The 23,631-nt window shown below is 38.1% G+C and overlaps 3 protein-coding genes across 5 annotated transcripts in view; all 3 read left to right on the top strand.

The window, feature by feature from the left end:
* The first annotated feature begins 1,627 nt into the window (after nucleotides 1–1,627).
* Nucleotides 1,628–15,553, top strand: LOC113113605 (lysozyme g-like). Its single transcript, XM_026279908.1, has 6 exons — nucleotides 1,628–1,757; nucleotides 2,609–2,740; nucleotides 2,901–2,984; nucleotides 3,068–3,264; nucleotides 14,893–15,037; nucleotides 15,170–15,553. Exons 2-6 carry the CDS (start codon nucleotides 2,737–2,739, stop codon nucleotides 15,301–15,303), a joined length of 564 nt encoding a protein of 187 aa, XP_026135693.1. The 5' UTR covers nucleotides 1,628–1,757; nucleotides 2,609–2,736; the 3' UTR covers nucleotides 15,304–15,553.
* Nucleotides 15,554–20,176: 4,623 nt separating this feature from the next.
* On the top strand, nucleotides 20,177–21,834 carry LOC113113604 (lysozyme g-like). 2 transcript variants are annotated; one of them, XM_026279907.1, is made up of 5 exons: nucleotides 20,177–20,333; nucleotides 20,455–20,538; nucleotides 20,652–20,848; nucleotides 21,079–21,217; nucleotides 21,327–21,834. In XM_026279907.1, the coding sequence occupies exons 1-5, from the start codon at nucleotides 20,330–20,332 to the stop codon at nucleotides 21,458–21,460; spliced, it is 558 nt and encodes a 185-aa protein (XP_026135692.1). In that variant the 5' UTR covers nucleotides 20,177–20,329; the 3' UTR covers nucleotides 21,461–21,834. The 2 variants fall into 2 exon arrangements, with proteins under 2 accessions (XP_026135692.1, XP_026135691.1); XM_026279906.1 differs by lacking the exon at nucleotides 20,177–20,333 and having other exon boundaries at nucleotides 20,402–20,538.
* Nucleotides 21,827–23,631, top strand: part of LOC113113603 (uncharacterized protein KIAA1211-like) — a 41,726-nt gene continuing 39,921 nt past the window's right edge. Inside the window, exon 1 of one of the 2 annotated variants that reach the window (XM_026279902.1) lies at nucleotides 21,827–21,937. The gene's annotated coding sequence lies outside the window, so the exon portion shown is untranslated. The remainder of the gene's footprint in view (nucleotides 21,938–23,631) is intronic. The other variant, XM_026279898.1, reaches the window with a different exon arrangement.

Here is a 23,631-nt window from a genome sequence, read left to right as displayed (position 1 = left end):
CCAAACTATTCAGCTACAGGTCTACAGTTAAAAAATGAGGCAGTTTTATTCTAATAAGAATATTTATTGTTGTCAGACACTTTACCATGTTTGAACATTAACACTACAACTGTGCTTACATACACAGGTAAATAAAAAAAAGTTTAAATTAAAATGTAATTTTAAATGTAATTATGTAACAAAAGTTACAAAACTGTACTGTACTTTAACTCTAACATACTTAAATGTGCAACAAAAAAAAAACTTACTCAAAGATTAAGTTAAAATGTATTAACATTAATTAGTTTAATTTAGTGATTCACCTGCATAACAACTAGAGGGGGCCTGACACTTTGAGAACCATGGCTTTAAACAATCCTTTTATTTATTTATTCATTTTCATTAATTCATTAAAATTATATTATTTAAATACCGACATTTGCACTTATATGTTTCAGAAAACACTTTGAAACTATTATAAGAATAAATACAAACATATATAACACACCTAATGCATGGGATACATATCAGGAAAATATGGGAAAATCTCTAAACCATCTCTAAATCTCTCTTACCAGCAACACAATAGGTGAGCACCTAACTTGATCAGCTGTGATAAAGCAATGCAAAAATAGACACACGGGTATTTATTTATCTGCAGGTTACATGTCCTTTAAACTACCCATTTGTAAACTCTGGTAATACTTTACTATTTTCAAAAGATAATACAGATAACGTTAGCGATTTTCTTACCTCATTTTGCCAGGATGTTTTCAGGACCTCGCAGAACACCTGACCCTTCTTGTGTTCACAGTTTTTGTTCTCCATTGACATGTCACGACTCAAATTCGCTCAAAATAAATAAAAAATGTACAGGCAAATATGAAATAATTCGGGACCGATAGAGCAGTCAGTTATAACGAGCAGCAGCTCACTGTTAGCCGCCTCACTCACAGAAAGACGACAATAACGGTCATATTTTTAAATGTAGAAAGGCGCGAACCGATTCATTGTCCAGTTTCCTGAATGACAGCCAGATTAACCAATCAAGATAGAAGTAATAAAATAAAACTACCAATGGGAGTTGTTTCAGTGTGATAAAGCAGCGAAATGTATATAGTTTTATTGTTGTTAATGATGATAATATTTAACATATACCTTTAGATTTTAGAATAGGTATCATGACTAAAATATTTTAAAATGCTATTAAAATAATTAATTAATTTAAATAATTTAATATAAATAATTTAAAAGCTTGTTAACCTTTTTCTACCATTTAGCATTAAACATTTTTAACGTTGTTTCATTAAAACAACTGACCTTATTTCAGCCATATTTCAATGTTGAAAGTTGGTCATGTGCTGGAAGTTTTTCAACAGTTCATCTTTAAACGTTGAATCAACGTTGTTTCAACGTTGAAACCACAACTGACCTTATTTCAACCATATTTCAACATTGAAAGTTGGTCATGTGCTGGATGTTTTTCAACCATTCAGATTTAAACGTTGAATCAACGTTGTTTCAACGTTGAAACCACAACTGACCTTATTTCAACCATATTTCAACGTTGAAGGTCGGTCATGTGCCGGCTGGGTAGTAACGTTAAATTAGATGCAGTGCAGTTTATAGATTAAATGTTAACTCGGCTTGCCATATACGTCGGTTATGAGCGCTCAAATAAACCTCCTGATATGGGTGACTCGTTTCGCGATAGCGAAAGTCCCGCTGCTCCTGAATGACCAGTTAACTGCATGACAGATTGCAGATCTATGTACGATGTAAGTAAGAGATTAATTTCCTATTTTCATTGATTAGGGCTATAAAATGAGTTTTCTGAGAATGCTTGAACTCGCGCTGAACTGTCATAATGTTCTTCTTTGCCAGCTTTCTGTAGCCTGAGCCTATAATTTATGATATGCGTAGTGGGCTACTTTTAGCCCTATGGGCCTTGATTTTCCACTTTCCGCCTGTCCCTGAATAATAAACGAAATCAAGTCTATTACGGATGTCACGAATAATGTTAAAGATAAAATTAAGTGAAAAGTTTGGACAAGGCTGTATTAAGGCTGTCTTGAATAAAGTGAAAATAAAAAGTGTGTACAAATTGCATTAGGGCTTTCTCGAATAAAGTGAAAGTGAAAAATAGATTAAAAGTGTGGACTAACTGTATAACGGCTCTGTCGAATAAAGTGAAAATTAAATGGAAACTGTTGATTAAACTCAACCTATTATGGCTCACAGATAATGACCGATTATAGTTAACAGGTTAAACTAACATTACACTACTATTAGCCTTTTTAGTTGGTTCACCCTCTGCCTATATAGACTAGAATAAAATAATTCATAAAATGTATTTATTTATTTGAAAATAAATGTAATATTGTATATTACAAAATGTTTGCAATGCATCATATAAAAAAAAATTGTTTCAAGTAAAATATATAGAGGGAAGAGTAGGCTCTATTCAGAAATTTATCAATTTTTTGCTATTTGGGCCATTAACTAAAAGTCCTACAACCATTTGATCAGAAAAGTTTAAATCTGGTATGAATTTACACTGGTACAAGTAATAAGATTTCACTTTTTTTAATATTCATCAAAAGTGGTTATTTATTTTTCCACACTATAGTTGGAAGAACTTCTGGGAAAAACAAAAGGAAACCTCTCCTTCTGTCATCATATTCTGTATAATCAGGTCCTGATTCTGAAGGCTCATCATTCAGAATTGCTCTTTCACAGTAGTCCCAAGTAAAAACCATGGGTAAGTTACATATTAAGTTGTATAACTTGATACATTGGGTGCTGACTGTTTTTCTATTATCTGAAAAATTAGGAGGAATTTGGGTTAGTGTAATGCTGTATAAATATTCTGTATACAATAATTTACTAACTTCCATGTTTATTTTCCATGTTTTTTCTAGCATGCATTTATGGAAACATCATGATAATAGACACCACCGGTGCATCACAGGAAACAGCTAATCAAGACAGATTAAACGTAAATGGTGAGAAAGCATGTCTGGATTCAAATTATAGCAATATATAGCAATATGTAATACAATTATAACAATGATTTAATCTTGAAAAGGTGTTAAAGCCTCCGAAAAACTAGCTGAGACTGATCTGGACCGGATGAAGAACTACAAGAGTATGATCACCAAAGTTGCCAGAGCAAAGCAGATGGACCCAGCTGTGATTGCTGCCATCATATCCAGAGAGACCAGAGCCGGAAACGTCCTGGAGGAAGGATGGGGTGATCATGGCTATGCCTTTGGCCTCATGCAGGTTGGTTAGATGAACAGATCTACTCTGTTTCAAAATAAAATAATACTAAAAATAAAAATAAAAAAATCAGATATTGAAAATAATCTGTTCTGCTCATGCCTGCTTATAAGCAGAAACTGAAACGGAAAGCACTTTCCCTCATGACAATTCCACTCTTGTCGGACCAATTGGACGCAATACCACAGAACTGTTTGGATCAATTAAATGTTCAGTTCAATTCAAGTTTATTTGTATAGCACTTTTCACGATACTAATCACACATAATCAAAATTATGTTTCTACAATATTTAGTAGTATTGTGTCAGTGGTCAATCGAAATGTTAAATTGATGTACATATGGCATAAAAATGTACAGTAAAATTCAGTTCATGATGTAAACAGACGTTGAACACTATTAGCTTTTTGAGCAGTACAGTCCCACCTATGGGATTTTTTTGTTTCCGTGCCCCTGGGAGTATGGTCCTACATATACGTGGTGCGCACTGGTTTGCATGTGAGCAAAAGTGTTTTTTAGGAGTCTAACTTTCAAACACAAGACCACTGATCCGTCAAACCTGCTTTCATGCAGTCTGTGTTCTTCTGACTAAGTAATGAATATACTTAGGCTAATATATAATTAGGATAATTAGGAAAGTAAGACATTCCAGTTTAAGGTCAACAGTATCTTTACATTATCTTGTTTGAAAATTATTATTTATTATTGAAAAATTATTATTTTTCAGTTTCCTTTCATAGATCACTTCGATGCTGCAGTGACGTCACCATATGGGAACCCCTCTTGGTGTGAGGCCATCCTTAAAAATATTTTGGTTTGCAGTAACAGTAATAAAAAAAAGGGGGGGTCTGTAGGTTGGTCTCAATGGTTTCAATGAAAAAAAAAAAAAAAAAAAGAACTAAATGTGGCTGATGGCGATGATGTAGGTATGAATTTAAACAATTAGCATATCGTGACGTCACTGACTGGATCTTCAACTCGTTTCTTCGGGCAAATAATTGCAAGCCTCATTTTGATGCAGGCTATATAAATCTCAAACAAATTAAAATCTTTGAATTTCAGGTGAGAAGAAAAAAAATGAGGTACTGTTATACGGTTTTACTTGCATCCACCACTAGATATCAATGCAACCTACAAATGAGAGACCATTTACTTTGCTTTCTTGGGTTGTCACTTTTGTGAAAAAAAATTGTTTGATTTGAGTGAAAAGTGTTCATTGAATCCATTGTAAAACCGATTTTGCATGTCTAAATAAGTTTTATACGGCAAATAACACTAAATATAGGTAAATCCATGGACAACAGGCAGGACGAATGTAATGACCATTATTTCTGATGATTTATTGCCGTTAAGTTACGTGTACAATGACAAACAGGAGTGCTACATTTTCGAAAAACAATAAGCAGAGTGTATTGCCATAATGCAAAACATTTACTACAGGCTTCAACATGGCTGTGTTTACGATTAGAAATGTTAACAAAAAAAAAAATCCCATAGGCGATTCTAGGGCTGTCTCAAAAAAAAAATCGAATTTCAAATATTCGTCGAATTTAAAATAAAAATCCACATTCGAATGCAAAAACGTTGTATTTGAATTTTAGGTGTGCATTAAGGAAGCTGCCTTATGAGCCCCGGTACTTCACAGTCTGTGTTCCATTCCATCTCGCCACGCGAACAGCCGTGTCTACACAACTTTCAAAGTATGTATTCTGTGTGACTGGTTTTCCGCCCTTTTTATTTATTTAACAATGCATGCTTATATGATGCTCTTTTGTTTATAGTTCTTAACAACTTCTTAGTTTTAAGTTCTTAGCAACTTAATTAATGATAATTGGTTCATAAAAATTATTTTAGATATTATGTTGTCATGTATTCTAATGCTTTGAATAAACGTGCAGTAATATCTTGAGGCCTCAGAAGATAATCATCCTAACTGAAATTATGCATTTTAAATCAATTTTGAAAACAATTCGAATTTTGATCATATTTAAGTAAAAAATTTGAATTTAGTTTTTCAGCTATTTTGACAGCCCTAGGCGATTCTAGCCCGAATCTGTAGGCCTATCTGTATGCATGAAACTGTCTGAATACCGGCAGAATTAACATTTCTGTTGTAAAAAGAGAAACAATGTGCAGAAGTATTATTTGTTGTTATGCGTGTGTCCGAAGATGCAGTTGCTGCATCTCCAAGAGAAGGTCGTTAAAGTCATTAGACGCGCTCCAAGAGAAGGTCGTTAAAGTCAATTTCCTATTTTCGTTTTCCAAACTTGGTTGGTCCAATTGATTCGTGCAATAGATTTTCTAACATAAAATGACAGTCGACATGGACACAGTTTTAGACTAGACGGGAGAAGGGATGGGAAAAGAACTGTGCACAGTTTTTCCAGAACTTCGTGCCAAGTTAAAGTGGTGTCAAGCTGTTTTAATGCATTTTTTAGATGTATTATGTTGCCCGAACCCATATGACTTTGAACAGTGACCATGAACATTTTGTTCTGCCATCATTACCAAGCACGAACCGTTGACTCTGACAATGAATGAGAGTATTAAATGAAGCGAACGCACAGGCCATAGTGTGACATCCGTGTAAACATAGATGACATCACAGTTTTTTTTTAAAGAAAGAACGTAGTCTTTGTTTGTATGTAGGTCTAGGCAATTTATATATTTACAATACTTAAATATAATTAATATTATTTTATTGCTTTTGTATTAGTTGTTTGAAGAGTAAAAAAAAATTGGATGGTCTTGACGCAAATTTACAATCGGCAAGTCGGTTGGACTACGAAAAAATTTAGTCTGTCCTAAACTGACACGGTCGGTCGGGTTACGGCAAGCAAGAATATTTTTAAGGATGGCCTGACGAATGTCTGAAGCCCTGTACCATCCCGCCAATATCATCGGCCAAATAGTGCTTGGCACTGCCCTATTCATTTGTATGCATAGTAGTGCCGCTGTTTCACTTGGAGTTAATTTCCTGTAAAGCATTTTTCTTTGCATTAAAGAGCACCTATCACGGAATTTAGAAATTTACCTTTTATGTAGTGTGTAACATAGATCTAAGTGAACAAAAACATCCTGCAAAGTTTGAAATATGACAGTGCACCGTATATAAAGTTATTGTCTTTCAAAAGTAAGAGTCGACTCTGAGTCATTTTTATGAATCGTTAGAAGACCGAAGCTTGTCAAGTTATTTGAATACGATATGCCCACTTATTGCGCTCCAAGACGCCAGTGAAAACTAGAAAACAACATGGCGACGAGACGCTGTGTTCTGAAGTGGGACTCAAAAGCAAACTTTTTTTTATCTGCCCAAGGATGAGCATTTGAAGACTAAGTGGCTACCCAGACAGCAAGCAGTTTTGGCCCATATCCGGCCCACATCTGGCCCGCATGGATTTCACATGGGCCAGATGTGGGCCGAATCTGGGCCAACACTATGTTGCTGTCTGGGTACAATTCATATATACAACTGTACCACGGAAGTATAGTCCGAGCCTTGTGCTTTGTTCACGCCATTTTGAAAATGATTGCTTTACCAACTTAAATGCAATCAAACTTGGATTCGCGAGCCGGCTGATATTGAAGGAAGGTTCAGTTTCCAAGTGTATTTGCATCAGTTTCCTCCTCCGTATAACAACCTGTAAGTGTTATTAATAATTGTTGCTTTTATGTTTTATGTAGCATGCTTAATGATTGTTTGGTTTGTTGTGAAGGCACCGTTTAGCTTCTACAATTGTATTGAGATATGTGAATTGTTTGTTGTTGTTTTTGGAGTTTTCTTTAAGAATAGAGTCATACCTCGTAGTAACGTAACGTTACTGCTTTTTTTTTTTTTTTTTTGGTAAAAACGTTATGTTTATGCATCGAGTCAATGCGAACAAAGACTGATTGTGCTTTTACAATATGAACGTCACGTAAAGGCGGGTTTTGAAAAGTGAATCACTAAACGAATCATTTGAGAATCGCTGTCAAAACAGGTAAAAATAAATGCAAAGTGTATCAATACCATGTTCTTCCCTTCGGCTTTGTCTTGGCTCCTCAAACATTTACAAAATGCATGGACACCGTTCTGGGCCCGTTGCGGCTCCAGGGCATTTGTGTATTAAATTACCTGGACGATTGGCTGGTGTTAGCACAATCACAGACTCAAGCACACTCTCATCAGGACCTTGTGTTGAATCATCTAAAAAGCCTGGTTCAGTTTCCAAGTGTATTTGCATCAGCTTCCTCCTCCGTATAACAACCTGTAAGTGTTATTAATAATTGTTGCTTTTATGTTTTATGTAGCATGCTTAATGATTGTTTGGTTTGTTGTGAAAGCACCGTTTAGCTTCTACAATTGTATTGAGATATGTGAATTGTTTGTTGTTGTTTTTGGAGTTTTCTTTAAGAATAGAGTCATACCTCGTAGTAACGTAACGTTACTGCTTTTTTTTTTTTTTTTTTTGGTAAAAACGTTATGTTTATGCATCGAGTCAATGCGAACAAAGACTGATTGTGCTTTTACAATATGAACGTCACGTAAAGGCGGGTTTTGAAAAGTGAATCACTAAACGAATCATTTGAGAATCGCTGTCAAAACAGGTAAAAATAAATGCATATTATAAGAAAACGAAAGTCTTTTTTGTCATTTCATGCATGCAAAACTGTTGTTGGGGACTTCTAAAACAATATTTGGAACATTTTAAATGCTATTTTAGGTGCTCTTTAAGAAAAGCATCTCACGTTCTCTGACTTTCTTCATCGAGCAGTGTTCAACTCCTCTTTGCGGACGCAATGAGTTTTCGGGAAGTGCAAGGAGCCATGTGGCAGGTTTATCATGGGGGGGGGGGGGGGCGAGCAAGGTGCATAGTGTGTTTGAGCCTGCATCATTTACATTGGCAGTGCTTAGTGGCATTTCTTCTTGTCATTACTGTGATAGTCTGCGTCTTAAAGTGTTGCGTATTTTCTAAGGTTGCTCCAGCATCCAACCACCACCGTGTCGCTTCTGTGGTTGCCAAGGCACATCACGAGGCGATGGCTTGTGGAGACATGTGCGACATGGATTACTAGGACAGCGTTGCGCTGTACTTCTCTCCACGTCACTCACTCTCCCTGACTCGAGTGCAAGAAATAGTCAAAAACTTTGTGGAACCCGTTGTTTTTGCAAATGAGGATCTACAACCCATCCCGGTGGCCTATGATTGGCCTTCGGTTGTGGGCCACATGATGATGATGTTTTGTCCAACACGGCTTTGGAGTCAGACTCCATGGCTGACACATGCAGCTCTCTCTCTCTCCTAGCGGACAGGAGAAGCATGCATCCCCCTCCTACAGCGAGCTGTTGGACATGGTTTACCACGCAGTGGATAAACTGGGGCTGGATTGGGAGGTTGAGAAGGCCGAGGCCCAACCTTAATCTAAGCTGGACCACCATTTTCTAACCAGTCATATGTCTGCACAGCCCCTTAGGCCTGTGCCCTTTTTTCTGGACCTCCACCATGAGGTTTCGAGGTCCTGAAAACAGCCTTACTCGGCGCACATTACAAACGCTGCGGCTGTGGATTTCGCAACCATTCCGGACATGGTGGACCGTCGCTATACACAATGCCACCAGCGGAAGAGACTCTCGCCGAACATCCCGTGCCTAATTCGGCCACAGCTTGGAAGTCTCGCCCCCTTCTTGCTTCAAAGGCGAGATGGTATCAAACCCGAGGCTGTGAAAGAACTGCAAGAGTTTTTCCTTCGGTTCCAGCAACAGTGAAAAACGGCAAAAGCCTCTCGTCCTCACGCCTTGAGCAGCATTGGATCGAGCTACCACTTCGAGCGCCCCCTCAGACACTCTACGCAATCCGGCCTTCAGAGTTTGAGGGACGGCTCAAGGGGCTGGCAAAGACAGCCCGTTTATGATGGCCCACACAGCTACCATTTTCTCACTAGTGGCAGGGCCCGATGTTCATCTTGTTGGATTAAATCATGCCGTGGACTCGCTTCAGGATCTTAAACAAAACAACGCAGTGACTTTGACACATGCGCTTCCCTTTCCTATGGACGCTGTGAGCCTTCAGTGGTTAGATATTTTAACGCATATGGAAACGCTGCAGCTGGAGGCTTTTAAACCACTAATGCTTTTCCAGGCCACGCGGGAACACATGCCTGGCATTTCATAATGGGTGTTACACACAATCACGGATACACCATTCAGTTTTGGAAAAGCCCAACTCCTTTCTGCGTAATTCTTCACACGATTGTGAAGTCAAAGGAAATCGCAGTGCTGCAGCAGGAGATGTCAGTTCTGCTGAGCAAAGGGGCTATAAAATAAGTACACCCCTCTCAGATAGAGTTAGGTTTTGACAGCCGCTATTTTGTTGTACCGAAAAAAGGTGGCGGTTTACGACCGATATTGTAGTTACACCGTTTTAATCTTGCACTCAGGATGAGCAGACTCAAGATGTTGATGCTAAAGTCTATTCTGTCTCAGATTCAACCAAACAATTGGTTTGTCACGATCGATCTGAAGGATGCATATTTTCATATTCAGATCAACAAGAGGAACAGGAAGTTCCTCATTTTCACTTTAGAGGGCAAAGCGTATCAATACCATGTTCTTCCCTTCGGCTTTGTCTTGGCTCCTCAAACATTTACAAAATGCATGGACACCGTTCTGGCCCCGTTGCGGCTCCAGGGCATTTGTGTATTAAATTACCTGGACGATTGGCTGGTGTTAGCACAATCACAGACTCAAGCACACTCTCATCAGGACCTTGTGTTGAATCATCTAAACAGCCTGGGCTTACGTACAAATTTCCAGAAGAGTGTTTTAATCCCCTCTCAGCAGATAACCTTTTGGGGAATAGTCTTGGACTCTCACGCGATGATGGCAAGATGTCTATCCCGCACGTTCAGTCTCTCATGTCATGACTGCCCCACTTTAAAGCAGATCGCTCAGTGATGGTGAGTTTGTGCCTCAGACTTTTGGGTCTAATGGCAGCAGCATCATCTGTAATCTGCCTGGGTTTGCTTCACATGCATCCATTTCAGTGGTGAATGAAAAGCCAAAGGATTTCACCCCGTTGTTTCCCGCATCAAACAATTTCAGTGACACAGAAGTGTGTTATGTCAATAAAAATTTGTATGTCAGCCAAATTCCTGCGAACTCGAGTTTGGTTGGGGTTTTGTGTTTGCCGCGAGACTGTCACGACGGATGCGTCTTTGACGGTTGGGGAGCTGTTTGTCAAGAATTCCCAACTCACGGAGTATGGATGGTGATACAACTCGGCTGGCATATAAACAGGTTGGAATTGCTGGTGTTTTTTTTTCTCCAATATTTCTTGAGTCTGCTTATCAGCTGTCATTTGTTAATCAGGTCAGACAACACAGCAGTTGTGTCGCACCGGAATCATCAATGAGGATTACGCTCTCGCCCCTGTGCAGGCTGGTGAGGAATATTCTTCTTTGGTCTCAGAACAGATTTCTGTGGTTCATGTCCCCGGGCACTTCTGAGTGGATTTGCTCTCCAGACAGAACCTGGAGGAGGGGGAATGGAGGTTGCACCACCAAATGGTGAGCCTTATATGGTGAGTGTTTGGAGAAGCGAAAGTGGGCTTATTTGCGTCGAGCACGACTACACATTAGTCACTATGGTTCTCCCCATGCCCTCCATCACCCCTAGGCTTGGACACGTTAGCACACGATTTGCCCAGCTTATATGCCTTAAAATGGAAACTGTTTACTGCCTGGTGCGGAATTCGTTTGTGATAGTTTTTTTGCGACCGAGGCCTAATTATGTAACCCTTTTCGCTTTCAGCAAATGTTCTTGGAAGCTTTCTCTCCTGCAGAGGTGGGGCTATAAGATCTAAGTCTTTGTCCTGTCAGAGTGATGAGGATTTATGTTGATCGTACAGCTCCATGGCGTGAGTCCGACCAGCTGTTCATCTGTTTAGGACCTAAAAATAGAGGCCATGCTGTCACAAAGAAATGCATGTCTCATAGGTTGGTGGAACCTATATCTTTAGCCTATGAGGTGCGCGGACTCACTTCGCCCTTAGGAATTAGAGCTTATTCCACTAGAACAGTGCCTTCATTGCAGGCTTTTCTAAGTGGATCCTAAATGGATGACATTTGTGCTGCAGCAGGATGGTCCTCACCGAGCACTTTTATCAAGTTTTACAGTCTGAATGTACGGATAGCTCCTGGTTATCGGGTTCTCTCCGCTTAAGCAGATGCTTTCCTTGGATTCCAGCTATCTCGAGTACGTCAGGCGTTATTGTATAGGGTTCCTGATCCCATATTTTCTAATAATATTACCAAGGGGCAACACATATATTGAAAATAGAAGAGGATCTAAGACAGATCCTTGTGGCATTCCATATTTTACTGGTGATAAATGAAAGGACTCGCCATTTAAATAAACCAAATGGTAACGATCGGACATGTAGGATCTAAACCATCTTAGAGCCTGCATTTGAATACCTGTATAGTTTTGTAATCGATCTATGAGTATGTCATGATCTATGGTGTCGAACGAAGCACTAAGATCAAGTAAAACAAGCAATGGAATGCAGTCTTGATCTGACGCAAGGAGCAGGTCATTTGTAATTTTAACAAGTGCAGTTTCTGAACTATGGTGGGGCCTGAAACCTGACTAAAATCTGTATGAAAATCTTCATAGAGTTTTTTTTTTTTTTTTTTGGCAGGAATGAGCTCAATTGAGCAGACAACTTTTTCTAAAATTTTAGACATAAATGGAAGATTTGAAATTGTTCTGCCAGTTCACTAGGATCTAGTTGTGGTTTCCTAATAAGAGGCTTAATAACCGCCAGGTTGAATGGTTTTGGGAAGTGACCTAAAGATAACGACGAGATAATAATGTTGAGAAGTGGTTCTTCTGCTACAGGTAACAACTCTTTCAGTAATTTAGTGGGTACAGGATCTAATAAACATGTTGTTGGTTTAGATACAAGTGATAAGATTATTTAGCTCTTCCTGTTCTATAGTTGTAAAGCGCTGCAGTAAACGCTCTAGAATCAACATTTGTTATTGCATTTCTGATGTTATCTATTTTATTAGGGAAGAAATTCATAAAGTCATTACTATTAAACGTTAATGGAATATTAGAATCAGATTGCATCTGGTTATTCGTTAATCTAGACACTGTGCTAAATAAAAATCTTGGATTGTTTTGGTTATGTTCAATGAGTTTGTGGATATGCTCGGCCCTGGCAGTTTTTAGGGCCTGTCTATAGCATACTGTTTATCCACGCAATTCTAAAAACTTCCCAGTTAGTTTTTCTCCATTTGCTCTCAAGGCTACGAGTTTTTTTTTTTTATTCTTGAGAGAGTGAGTATTACTGTTATACCATGGCACAGTAAAGTTTTTTCTCTAACCTTTTTCAATTTGATGGGGGCAATAGCTTCTAATGTATTAGAGAAAATAGTGCCCATTTTGTCAGTCATTTCGTCTAGTTCATGTGTATTTTTGGTACAAATAGCAGTTGAGATAAATCAGGAAGGTTACTTGCAAATCTGTCTTTGGTGGCTGGAACAATAGTTCTGACCAGATGGTAACACTGAGCCACATAGTTAATAACAGTGATATGCAGCATCCCCGATACAAGAAAATGATCGGTAACATCTTCACTTTGAGGTACGATATTCTACGTATATCAGTAAGATTGATTCCATGCGATATAATTAAATCTAGTGTATGATTAAAACTATGGGTGGGCCCGGTGACATTTTGCTTGACTCCAAAAGAGTTTATTAGGTCAGTAAACGTAAGCCCTAATGCATCATTTGTATTATCAACGTGAATATTAAAGGGGGTGTGAAATGCTAATTTTCACTCAATATCCTGTTAATCTTGAGTACCTATAGAGTAGTACTGCATCCTTCATAACTCCAAAAAGTCTTTAGTTTTATTATATTCATAAGAGAAAGATAGTCTGTACCGATTTTTCCCGGAAAAACACGACCAGCTGGAGGCGTGACGTGTGGGCAGAGCTAAAGAATCACGAGCGCCAGTAGGCTTTTGTGTTGAGAGCGTTTGGAAGTTGTGACAGGGAAAAAAACCATCATCCAAAACAAACCATGGCTAACAGTTAGATTCAGCCGTTTATTTATTATACAGAATCAGATCCCGGGGCTGAAACTGAACGAGAGCAGCAGCAGCAACGACTCGCTCCGAGCGGGGCTCGAACCCGGGTCTCCAGCATGGGAGGGGACGCACTAACAAGGAGGCAGAGATATTTTAAGCAGTTTTACTCACCGCCTGCGGTTCCAACACATGATCGTGACCCTTTTTCGTTGGGATTGCATCATCCTTAAGAAATAAACGATACGCAAATCCATCGTCAAACTGGGCCTTGTTTGTAAAACAAGCATCTTTGAAATGCAGGGAACAAACAAAAACACTTGCACAACTCCGTTGATGCTCTGTAAAAATAAACTCCATCCACTGGTCCCTTAATGCTGTTTTTTTTTTTTGGTAATCAAAAATTTTTTTGTGCAGGGTTGTCTTGCCCTGGCAACCAGAAACACACTTCTTTTGTGACTTTTCGCGACGCTCTCACTCTGATCAGTGAATGATTGTCTGTGCTCAGCCTCTCAGTGCTCTGCTATACGGGAGCGCGCGCTCTTCCAGCAGACGTGCCCTAGGACCCATATAAGGAAATTCCGCTCCATCTAACGTCACACAGAGCCATACTCGAAAAAAACTTTCCGAAACTTGTGACAAACCGGAAGGAGTATTTTGGGAACAAAAATACTCCTTCAAACGTACAACTTAATTTTTGAAACTTCGTCCATGTTTAGCATGGGAATCCAACTCTTTAACAGTGTAAAAAACTCAGTATGCATGAAATAGCATTTCACCCCCCTCTAAAATCTCCGACAATTAGCACTTAATCAACTGTAACCAATAGGTCTGAGAGAAAATCAGCAAATTCTTTTAAGTTGCCAGAGCAAGAGGCACAATAGATTTATTTTGCATGTCTGACAGTGTAACATTAAGCAGAAGTATTTCAAATGAGTTAAACCTGTATCCTGTTTTCTGGGTAACATTGAGAATATCCCTATATATTGTTGCAACACCTCCTCCACGACCAGTCCGACGGGGCTCATGCTTATAACAGTAGTAACAGTAGACTCATTTAGATCAATTTAATCATTTGGTTTTAGCCAGGTTTCAGTCAAGCAGAGTATATCAAAACTATTATCTGTGATCATTTCATTTACAATAACTGCTTTGGGTGTTACTGATCAAATGTTTATGAGCCCAAACTTTAAAAATGTTTTTTCTTCATTTTTATTTACATTTTTCTGGTTTAATCGTGATAAGATTTTTTTTTCTAGATCCTACATTAAATGTATATTTTGACCTCACTATTCAGGAAACAGAAACAGTCTTAATAGATTGGACAGCGCAAGTACTTCTATCATTTGAGCGTGTAGAACAAAAGTCATCATAATAGTTATTTGAGAATGTGACAAAAGTGATTTGATTTGAATTCAAGCTGACTCCAGTTTAGAAATTGTCACAGATGTATCATGCTAAACAAGGAGAAGTTACAAAGTATGCAAAAATATGTATGGTTTCTTAAAAATTTGTGAAAATTTCTAATTATTCTCCTCTTTGATGGTGTTTCTTTTAGATTGACAGACGCTATCACCCTCTAGATCCACGCGTTGCATGGGACAGTGAGGAGCATATCACACAAGCTACAGAGATACTCATTAGGTTCATTAAAGAAATGAAGGCAAAATTTCCCATGTGGTCCCAAGAGCAATGCTTTAAAGGTGGGTTTACAATAACATTTACAATACAAAAAAGAACATAAGTAACACAAAACATAAAAAAGAGAGATAAAGGCAAATAGAAGTTTATCGCTTAATTTTCATGTCTCAGTTGTATCTTAATGTCTGTTTCAGGGGGAATATCAGCCTACAATGGAGGTGTGAATGCCATCAGCTCATATGAGGAAATTGATGACAGAACCACTGGAAAAGACTACTCCAATGATGTTGTCGCCAGAGCCCAGTGGTTCAAAAGCCAGGGTTATTGAAGAACAGCAGTTATGAAGGTCTAAAAACCTTCAATTAGTTTAATGACTACAACAACTCAGGTCTTCGTTTTTAATATTAGGCCTATTGTGTCAATATGCTTTAGTTATATAGATATAAGATTGATAATATAATCTTTCCAAACCATTTGAGTGGTTATATTATTTCAAAATATGACAATATTAATGATACTACTGAGCTGCAGTGAATTTCCTGTAATGATAGTAATAAAGTTCATTTATTTACTCAAAACATGTGTGTATTATTTATCACAATGATCTTACAAACAGTCCTTCCAAATTTACAATAAAATAACTTGTTCTCCACGACAGAGGGCGATGTTGAGCCTAATCCTGCACTCACACATGACACTGTAGAACAATGTTTTTTTTTCTGAGAACATTGCATTTAGGGAACATTGGGGGGCGCTTTAGGCAATATTGTGCTACAACCTCTCTTTCGCAATGTGAACATGATCAGGAGCGCTTATACACTTAAGTTTGAACGCAGACTGACCCACTTGCCAGATCGGTACACACCCAAATTGCAAGCAGAGATCCACTCCTCCACTCTAGGCATACTAGAAACTTCTAGGCAGGTGTGTTGTGGCAAGTTGGAGCTAAACTTATGAGGATACCGGCCCTCCAGAACCGAGTTTGGAGACCTCTGTGCTAGACCTTTCGTCAAGGGCCTAACAGCTCACACAGAACATCAAATTCTTGGGTATGACCCTAGAATCATGAGAAATGCAAGCTCATTTTGCCCACTGTTCTTATAACGAGTGTACCCCTGGAAGGGGATGAGCTATCAAGGTACTGGCCAAAAAAAGCACAAATATGCTTTTCCCCAGTCAAGGTCATGCTGTTGGTGCTTCACAAGATCAGGACACTGTACTTCTGGTTGCAGTTGTGATTTCCAGTGACAGAACTATTTAGAGCTCTCTAATAGCACATTCCATTACAACGGGACCAAAGTCAAAGTCTGCTTTATTGTCAATTCTGCCACATGTACAGCACATACACCACGGAGAATTGAAATTGTGTTGCTCTCAGACCCTTGGTGCATACCGATAACACTAAACACTAGCAGTCGAATGTAAAACCAAAAACAAAACGGATGAATACAGATTAAATATATAGGTCCTCTGTGATGTGCACACCCAGAAACTTGGTGCTTCTCACTCTCTCCAGTTGCATCATCGATGGCCAGAGGAGCATGCTGAGTGTGCACTTAACTGAAGTCAACTACACTCTTCTTCATCTACACATTCAGAGAGATCGCTGTCACTGCACCACCCGGCCAGATGGCTCACCTCGCTTATGTAGTTTGTCTCATCTCTGTTGCTAATGAGAGCCACCATAGTTGTGCCATCCCCAAATTTAAGAAGAGATTGTAGTGGTGTGACAGTATGCAGTCATGGGTCAGCAGAGTGAAGAGGGTGGGCCCAACATCCAGTTGCACAGCAAGGCATTGAGCCCCAGCTGGACCAGTTTGTAAATGAGCTGTTGAGGGATGATTGTTTTGAAAGCTGAACAAAATCTACTAAAAGCAATCTGACATTAGATTTTTTTCATCAGGATGTGTGAGGGCTGAGTAAAGGGCAGTGGTGATGGTGTCATCGGTCGAGGGACTTGACCAGTATGCAAACTGGAAGGGGTCAAAGCAAAGTGTTTTGTACACAATTGCAGAAGCAAGAACCCCTTCAACCAGGTCCCCATTTGTCCTAAAAAGAGGGTTTTCACTAAAGTGAGGAATAAAGACCTGGCCAGCTCTGCTTTTCTATAATTTTAGCATTTCTTATAGACTGTTTAGATCAGTGGTCTCAAACTCAATTCCTGAAGGGCCACAGATCTGCAGTGTTTAGCTCCAACCAGCTCCAAATCACACCTGCTTGGACGTTTCTAGTAATCCTGAAGACCTTGATTAGCTGGATGAGGTGTGTTTGATTAGGGTTGGAGCGAAACCGTGCAGAGCTGTGACCCTCCAGGAATTGAGTTTGAGACCAATGGTTTAGATGATGGATGCACACAGTCTACCTTGTGTATGTGGAAGCTATTTCAGCTTTCCATTATTTCACTGATTCGCTGCGACCCCAGAGCTCAAGTATGGTACCTTTCTTGGATCTGTCTTTGGCGCTTATGCCAACTTTCAAACTGCTGTATGCAACAAAACTGAAAGTGTTCTCATTTAAGCCGATGCTTTTACTTGCTTTAATGTGTTCGGAGAAAGTGGGTGATTTACATGCACATTTTATGGATACTGCTTGTTTGGAGTTTGGTAAGCATGATGGACAGACTGCAACCCAGAAGTGGCTATGCGCCTAAAGTGCTTTCTACATTGTTCAGAGCATTTTCTCTTCAGGAGACACATCCTTTATTCACATACTTTATGTCCCATTTGCACTTCACATGCTTATCTAGACCGGTCTAGTCATTTTAGACTGTCTGAGCAGCATATTGTCTGTTTCGGGAGGTCACAATAAAGGATTGCAGGTTTTTAAACAGTGGTTCCCTTATGAAACAAAAATATATTGCAGTATATTGGAAAATATCATGTAATATATTAGGCATATATTCTTATATATATTTATTTTTTTTCCAATATATAGCAATATATTGAAAGCGGCAATCATTTGTATATTTTGCAATATATTATATAATATATGTATCATCAATATATTATTAAATGTATTCAAATATATATAATATTAGAAAATAAAAAGGGAAAATAATATATTACAATATATCACAATATATTTAAAAAAATATATTGGTAAATAGATTTTCCTTTCGTAAGGGTTGTCTCATTGGATTGTGGATCCAGTAGCATTGGCATACGCTTCTGTAGCGTGAGGTAGTCACTCATTGTTTATGATTGTTAGGCAAACCTTTGAGGAAGCGGAAGAGGGTATTTAAAAGATTTGTGAGGGGTTGTAACATCCGCTCCTTCAGTTTGTGTGTTTCAACTCAACAGTTGCAGGAAGAGATATGCATAACAAGTATTTGTTTGTTTGTGACAACTAATGTTCTGTTGGTAAAGTTGGGGCATCTAGGGCCTTCGCCCAAGTCTATTTCAAAGGGAATATCATGAGTGCATGGACGTGGGCACAATACTGACTATGCTAATAATGTTGTTGCCAGAGCCCAGTGGTTCAAAAGCAAGGGTTACTTGAGCAACAGTTTTTTTTTTTCATTCCATTCAATATTCACTGTTCTTAATTTAGTTTTTTTGTTTTGTTTTGTGTTTTGGGATGAAATAAAACACTTTTATTCACTCAAATCATGTATCATTCATGTCTCTCTGGAGAATGGTCTTCCCATATCCATATTAAAATTATTATATTAGGGATCTAGGTAGTATGTGAGTTTTAGCCTTCTTTGCTTTGATGTACTTCTTAATCGCCATATTATTTTTCTTTCCTAAATGCACATGGGCAACAGAAGGAGTCAAAATGATGTGCTCATTTCAGAAAAGTGCAGACTAACCATGCTCAGATCGAAGACCTGTGTAGCTATGGTTAAATAATCTATCCTTACCAAAAAAAAAAGTGCTTAAAATTGTAGAACTAACAGTTATATGACATATCAAGACCAGATCAGTATAACCAGTATACAGTAAAGAAGACTGGAGTGACATTGATTTTTACTTAACTACATGGTAAAAAAATGTCATGTATCTTTTTAAGGGAGTCCCTCTTGGTTGTTATGAACAGTGGACTCCCAGCTGTGAATAAGCCGAGGTTTCAAAGCCTACCTTCACTGATGCTTTGATACAAATGTTAACATTTAATCAAGGAAGTTTTGAAATCAGAATCAGAAAGAGCTTTATTGCAATTAAATAAGTGTAAACAATTATGCTATGAATGATAATGGAATAGGATTGAATAAGATGCAGGGATGTACTAGGATGGAGGGGTAACAAATAAATATAAGTATATTGCATGTTTTTATTGAATAAGTGGGTAACATTTAACTGTTCATGAGGTAGATTGCCCTGGGGAAGAAACTGTTCTTGTGCCTGACTGTCCTGGTATTTGCCGGCCAGATGGCAAAAGCTCAAAGATGGGGTAACTTGGATTTGAAGGATCCAGAGTGATTTTCTGAGCCTCTTTCCTCACTCTGGATGTATACAGTTCTTGAAGGGAGGGCAAGGGAGCACCAATAATCCTTTCAGCAGTCCGAACAGTTCTCTGTAGTCTTCTGATGTCTGATTCTGTAGCTGAACCAAACCAGACAGTTATTGAAGTACACAGTACAGACTCAATGACAGCTGAGTAGAACTGTTTCAGCAGCTCCTGTGGCAAGTTAAACTTCCTCAGCTGGCGAAGGAAGTACAACCTCTGCTGGGCCTTTTTCACAATGGAGTCAATGTGATTGTCCCGCTTCAGGTCCTGAGAGATGGTGGTTCCCAGGAATCTGAATGACTCCACTGCAGCCACAGGGCTGTTCATGATGGTGAGTGGGGAAGGTGCAGGGGGGTTTCTCCCAAAGTCCACGATCATCTCCACTGTTTTGAGCACTTTCAGCTCCAGGTTGTTAAGACTGCACCAGACAGCCAGCTGCTCAACCTCTTGTCTGCAAGCAGAAATAGCAGATTTGGCATATTTTTTTTATTTATTTATTTTTCACTGGCACAAGTGCTAACATTTCCACACAAACCAAAACTTTCCCACAGTTTTACTTTCATTTGTCATTGACTACATTCATCAAAAGTGGTTCTACCTTTTTGAGGTTTATGAAGCCTCCACCTGATAAATTTTCCCACTTAATGAGTCACTTGCTTGGGTGTGATCTAATAATATGATGACAATTTTTAAAGAGAGAGAGAGAGAGATTTTAGTAAACTTCACAGTTGCAGATTTTGTAAAATTACATTTCTCCACACCTTAGTGGGAAAAAATTTGGGAAAAAATGAGAAACCACTCCCTCTATGATCATATATAATAAAGTCCTGCTGAGGTCTGATTTAGTGTCAAGTCTAATCAAAACTCAGTGACTTGCTCTGCCACAGCAGTTCTACATCAGCATCATGGGTAAGTCTTATAATATTTGGTTCTGACCTTTTTCACACATATATATTGTGAGCACTGCATACATTTTCCCCATAAATAATTATTCAAGGGTTTCAGGTGATATTTTCTATGTTGTTTCTAGCATGCCTTTATGGAGACATCCTGAAAATAGACACCACTGGTGCATCAGAGGTGACAGCAAAACTAGACAAATTAACCATAAAGGGTGAGAATGCATGGATATGTTCTGATCACATATGACTCTTTTGTTTTATTTGCCAATATAAGCAAAGTGCACCACGTTACACAGTATGTATTAACATTTCCAACTTGTCATAGGGGTTGAAGCCTCCAAAAAACTGGCTGAGATTGATCTGGTCCGGGTGGAGAAATACAAGAGTATGATCACTAAAGTTGCCAGAGCAAAGCAGATGGACCCAGCTGTGATTGCTGCCATCATATCCAGAGAGTCCAGAGCCGGAGCCATCCTGAAGGATGGATGGTGCAACAAAGGCTATTGCTTTGGCCTCATGCAGGTTGGTCAGAAGAACTGCTTTACTCTATTTCAAAATATAGTAACATAAGAAAGCAAAGGAGTCATGAGATAAGATTTAAAGTGAGTGAGTATAAACTAAAGCAGACTCGTAACTGTAAGTTGTAGATATCCCATGCAAGACATTTTTATACAAGCATGAAATATGCTCTCAAGTACGTTCAATATTTCTGAAAATTTTGAATCTTTCTCTTTTGATTATGTTTCTTTTAGGTTGACAAACGCTACCACTCTCTAACTGGTACATGGGACAGTGAGCTGCATATCATTCAAGCTACTGAGATACTCATTAGCTTCATTAAAGAAATTAAAGTAAAATTCCCCAACTGGACTCAAGAGCAATGCTTTAAAGGTAGGTTGGGTTTACACGGAGATAAATAAATATACATAGCATAAAAAGGCAAAATACAAGTTCACCACGTAACTCTCAAGTCTCAGATGTGGTATAATATCTGTTTCAGGGGGGATATCAGCCTACAACGCAGGCTTGAAGAATATCCAAACGTATGAGCGCATAGACGTGGCCACCACCGGCGGTGATTACTCCAATGATGTTGTCGCCAGAGCCCAATGGTTCAAAAGCAAGGGTTACTGAAGAAAAACAACATAAAACACTAATATTAGAACAGTGAGAACCACCAGTCCTGATCCTTAATACTAGGCCTACTGTATTGCTATGGTTAGTTAGAAATAGTTAGCAGATGCTGATGTAATCATTCTCTTTTAAGAATTTGTGGTGTTTTCGAAATGAAACTACACAGTGCATTTCCTGCTATTAATGAAGAATTTATTAAATAAAGCTCATATTCACTCCAATCATGTGTCAACTTTTTTTTTTACAACGGTCTTTTAAAGTCTTTCCAAATGTACATTAAATTAGCCTCGTGTGTAGGCTATTCTTCTTCGCTCCTGAAGTAGAAGCAGGTTTTGAAAGCGTGTGTTGTCGAAGACAGAGGGCGATGTTGAGCCTCATCCTGCAATCACACACATGACTGGAGAATGTCATTATAAAGGTCCCTGATGTTTCGCTCGCTTAAGGATGGCAAGATATCTCTAGGGGTTTCTTCACTTTGTAAGTACATATCTGCGTTAACGTATTAATGAGCGAATTTGATTCCGTTGAGGCTTTTTTGTCGGTTTTTTAGTTGACTGCGCGTGCGCGACAACGCGGTTGTTTGGGAAGTTTGGGAAGCGAACATCTCCATCACTTTCCGCTAAATTCAGTGAATAATGTTAATCTGAGTAGCTGGCGATTTGTTATTTGGTTGTTTATAGTAGTATGGCTTTTTAAATGTTGTTTTGTAATGTAAAAGAAGATAACTCCAGAACATTTAATAGTGCTCTAATAATATTCAGAGTATCGAGCTGACATAATGCCTAAATATTCTACGTTTCACGTAGTGTTTACATTTTCTGTTTTCAAAAACACGAAGAATGATAAGTACCTCTTTAAGTTAAATGTTTTCAAACGTTTTAGTTGTTAATGCTGTTGTTTACCTATGTTTTCTTATTTTAAACATTTCGAGAACCACAAAATCACGGTTGACTGATTTGAATATATTTCGGGAGATATAAGAAAAAGAAAATAAATTGGCAGGTGCCCATATATAATCATTGCTGCATGTAAATCTATGTACTATTTTAACAGTAGCCTATGATCTAACCACCAACTTGTCTGGAAATTAATTGTAAACATTTCAAGGCCTGTAAGAATAAACTATTACAAGAAACAAAAGTGTATTCTAGATCATGATTTTTTTTTTTTTTTTCTGTTCTTTGAGGAAAATGCCCTATCTTTGTTAACAGTTGCTGTGGCGCCTGCTGCCCTGAGAAGATCAAATGACCCTTTTCTTGCTCTCAGCAGTGTGTGTGTGTGTGTGTGTGTGTGTGTGTGTGTGTGTTTGTTGATTACTGTACAGAAAGAACAGCCTCATGATAAATTTCTTCTCCTTATGTTTCTGACCAAAGTAATAATAATATTTTGTCATGCTATGTGCAATTAGTATTTTTAGAGTTGCCTGCTGTGGTGGCATTATAAATAATCTAAATATATTTAAAAAAAAAAAAAAAAAAAAATTATTTAGCTAAATTGACTTGCAACAAAAAGCTGTTCTTCTTGACTTGATGACAATTCTATATTTCCATCCCATTTTATGACCTCGTTATAATTGAGAGACTACATTTATATATCAGTTATTTTAAAAATGTTTTTATCAAATTGCAAAGCTATACAAATGTATCTAGTAAAGACATAAAAGCAGGGTTATTATAGTTAAAACTTTTTTTTAAATCCATAGTTGAAATACACATTAACTGAAATTATTTCAAATATAAGAAAAAATATGAATTAATAAAAATTATATAGATATATAAAAAAACTAATGAAAATTATAAACACAAAATTGTCAAAACTTTAACATTCAAAATAAAACTGAAGATAAATAAGAAAATAAGAACTAATTGCAAAATATTAGTAAAACTGTAGTAGTATCTAGTAATAGTGATACTAAAATAATACTAATATAAAATATTATAAAATAATACTTATAATTAAAAGCAGATTTCGGAATGTGAGCTACACATTCCAAAAAAGTTGGGACAGGTAGCAATAGGAGGCCGGAAAAGTTAAACGTATATATAAGGAACAGCTGGAGGACCAATTTACAATTTATTAGGTCAATTTTCAACATGATTGGGTATAAAAAGAGCCTCTCAGAGTGGCATTGTCTCTCAGAAGTCAAGATGGGCAGAGGATCACCAATTCCT

Source organism: Carassius auratus, chromosome 14 (assembly GCF_003368295.1).
Source record: "Carassius auratus strain Wakin chromosome 14, ASM336829v1, whole genome shotgun sequence".
Taxonomy (NCBI): domain Eukaryota; kingdom Metazoa; phylum Chordata; class Actinopteri; order Cypriniformes; family Cyprinidae; genus Carassius; species Carassius auratus.
This window is presented reverse-complemented; position numbering and strand designations above follow the sequence as displayed.

Coding starts and splice junctions, on each gene's coding strand:
- LOC113113605 (XM_026279908.1), top strand. Junction 2,985..3,067: donor AGACAGATTAAACGTAAATG/GTGAGAAAGCAT, acceptor AATCTTGAAAAG/GTGTTAAAGCCTCCGAAAAA. Junction 15,038..15,169: donor CCAAGAGCAATGCTTTAAAG/GTGGGTTTACAA, acceptor TGTCTGTTTCAG/GGGGAATATCAGCCTACAAT.
- LOC113113604 (XM_026279906.1), top strand. CDS start 20,442: ATGTTGTTTCTAGCATGCCTTTATGGAGACATCCTGAAAATAGACACC. Junction 20,849..21,078: donor ATTGCTTTGGCCTCATGCAG/GTTGGTCAGAAG, acceptor TGTTTCTTTTAG/GTTGACAAACGCTACCACTC. Junction 21,218..21,326: donor TCAAGAGCAATGCTTTAAAG/GTAGGTTGGGTT, acceptor TATCTGTTTCAG/GGGGGATATCAGCCTACAAC.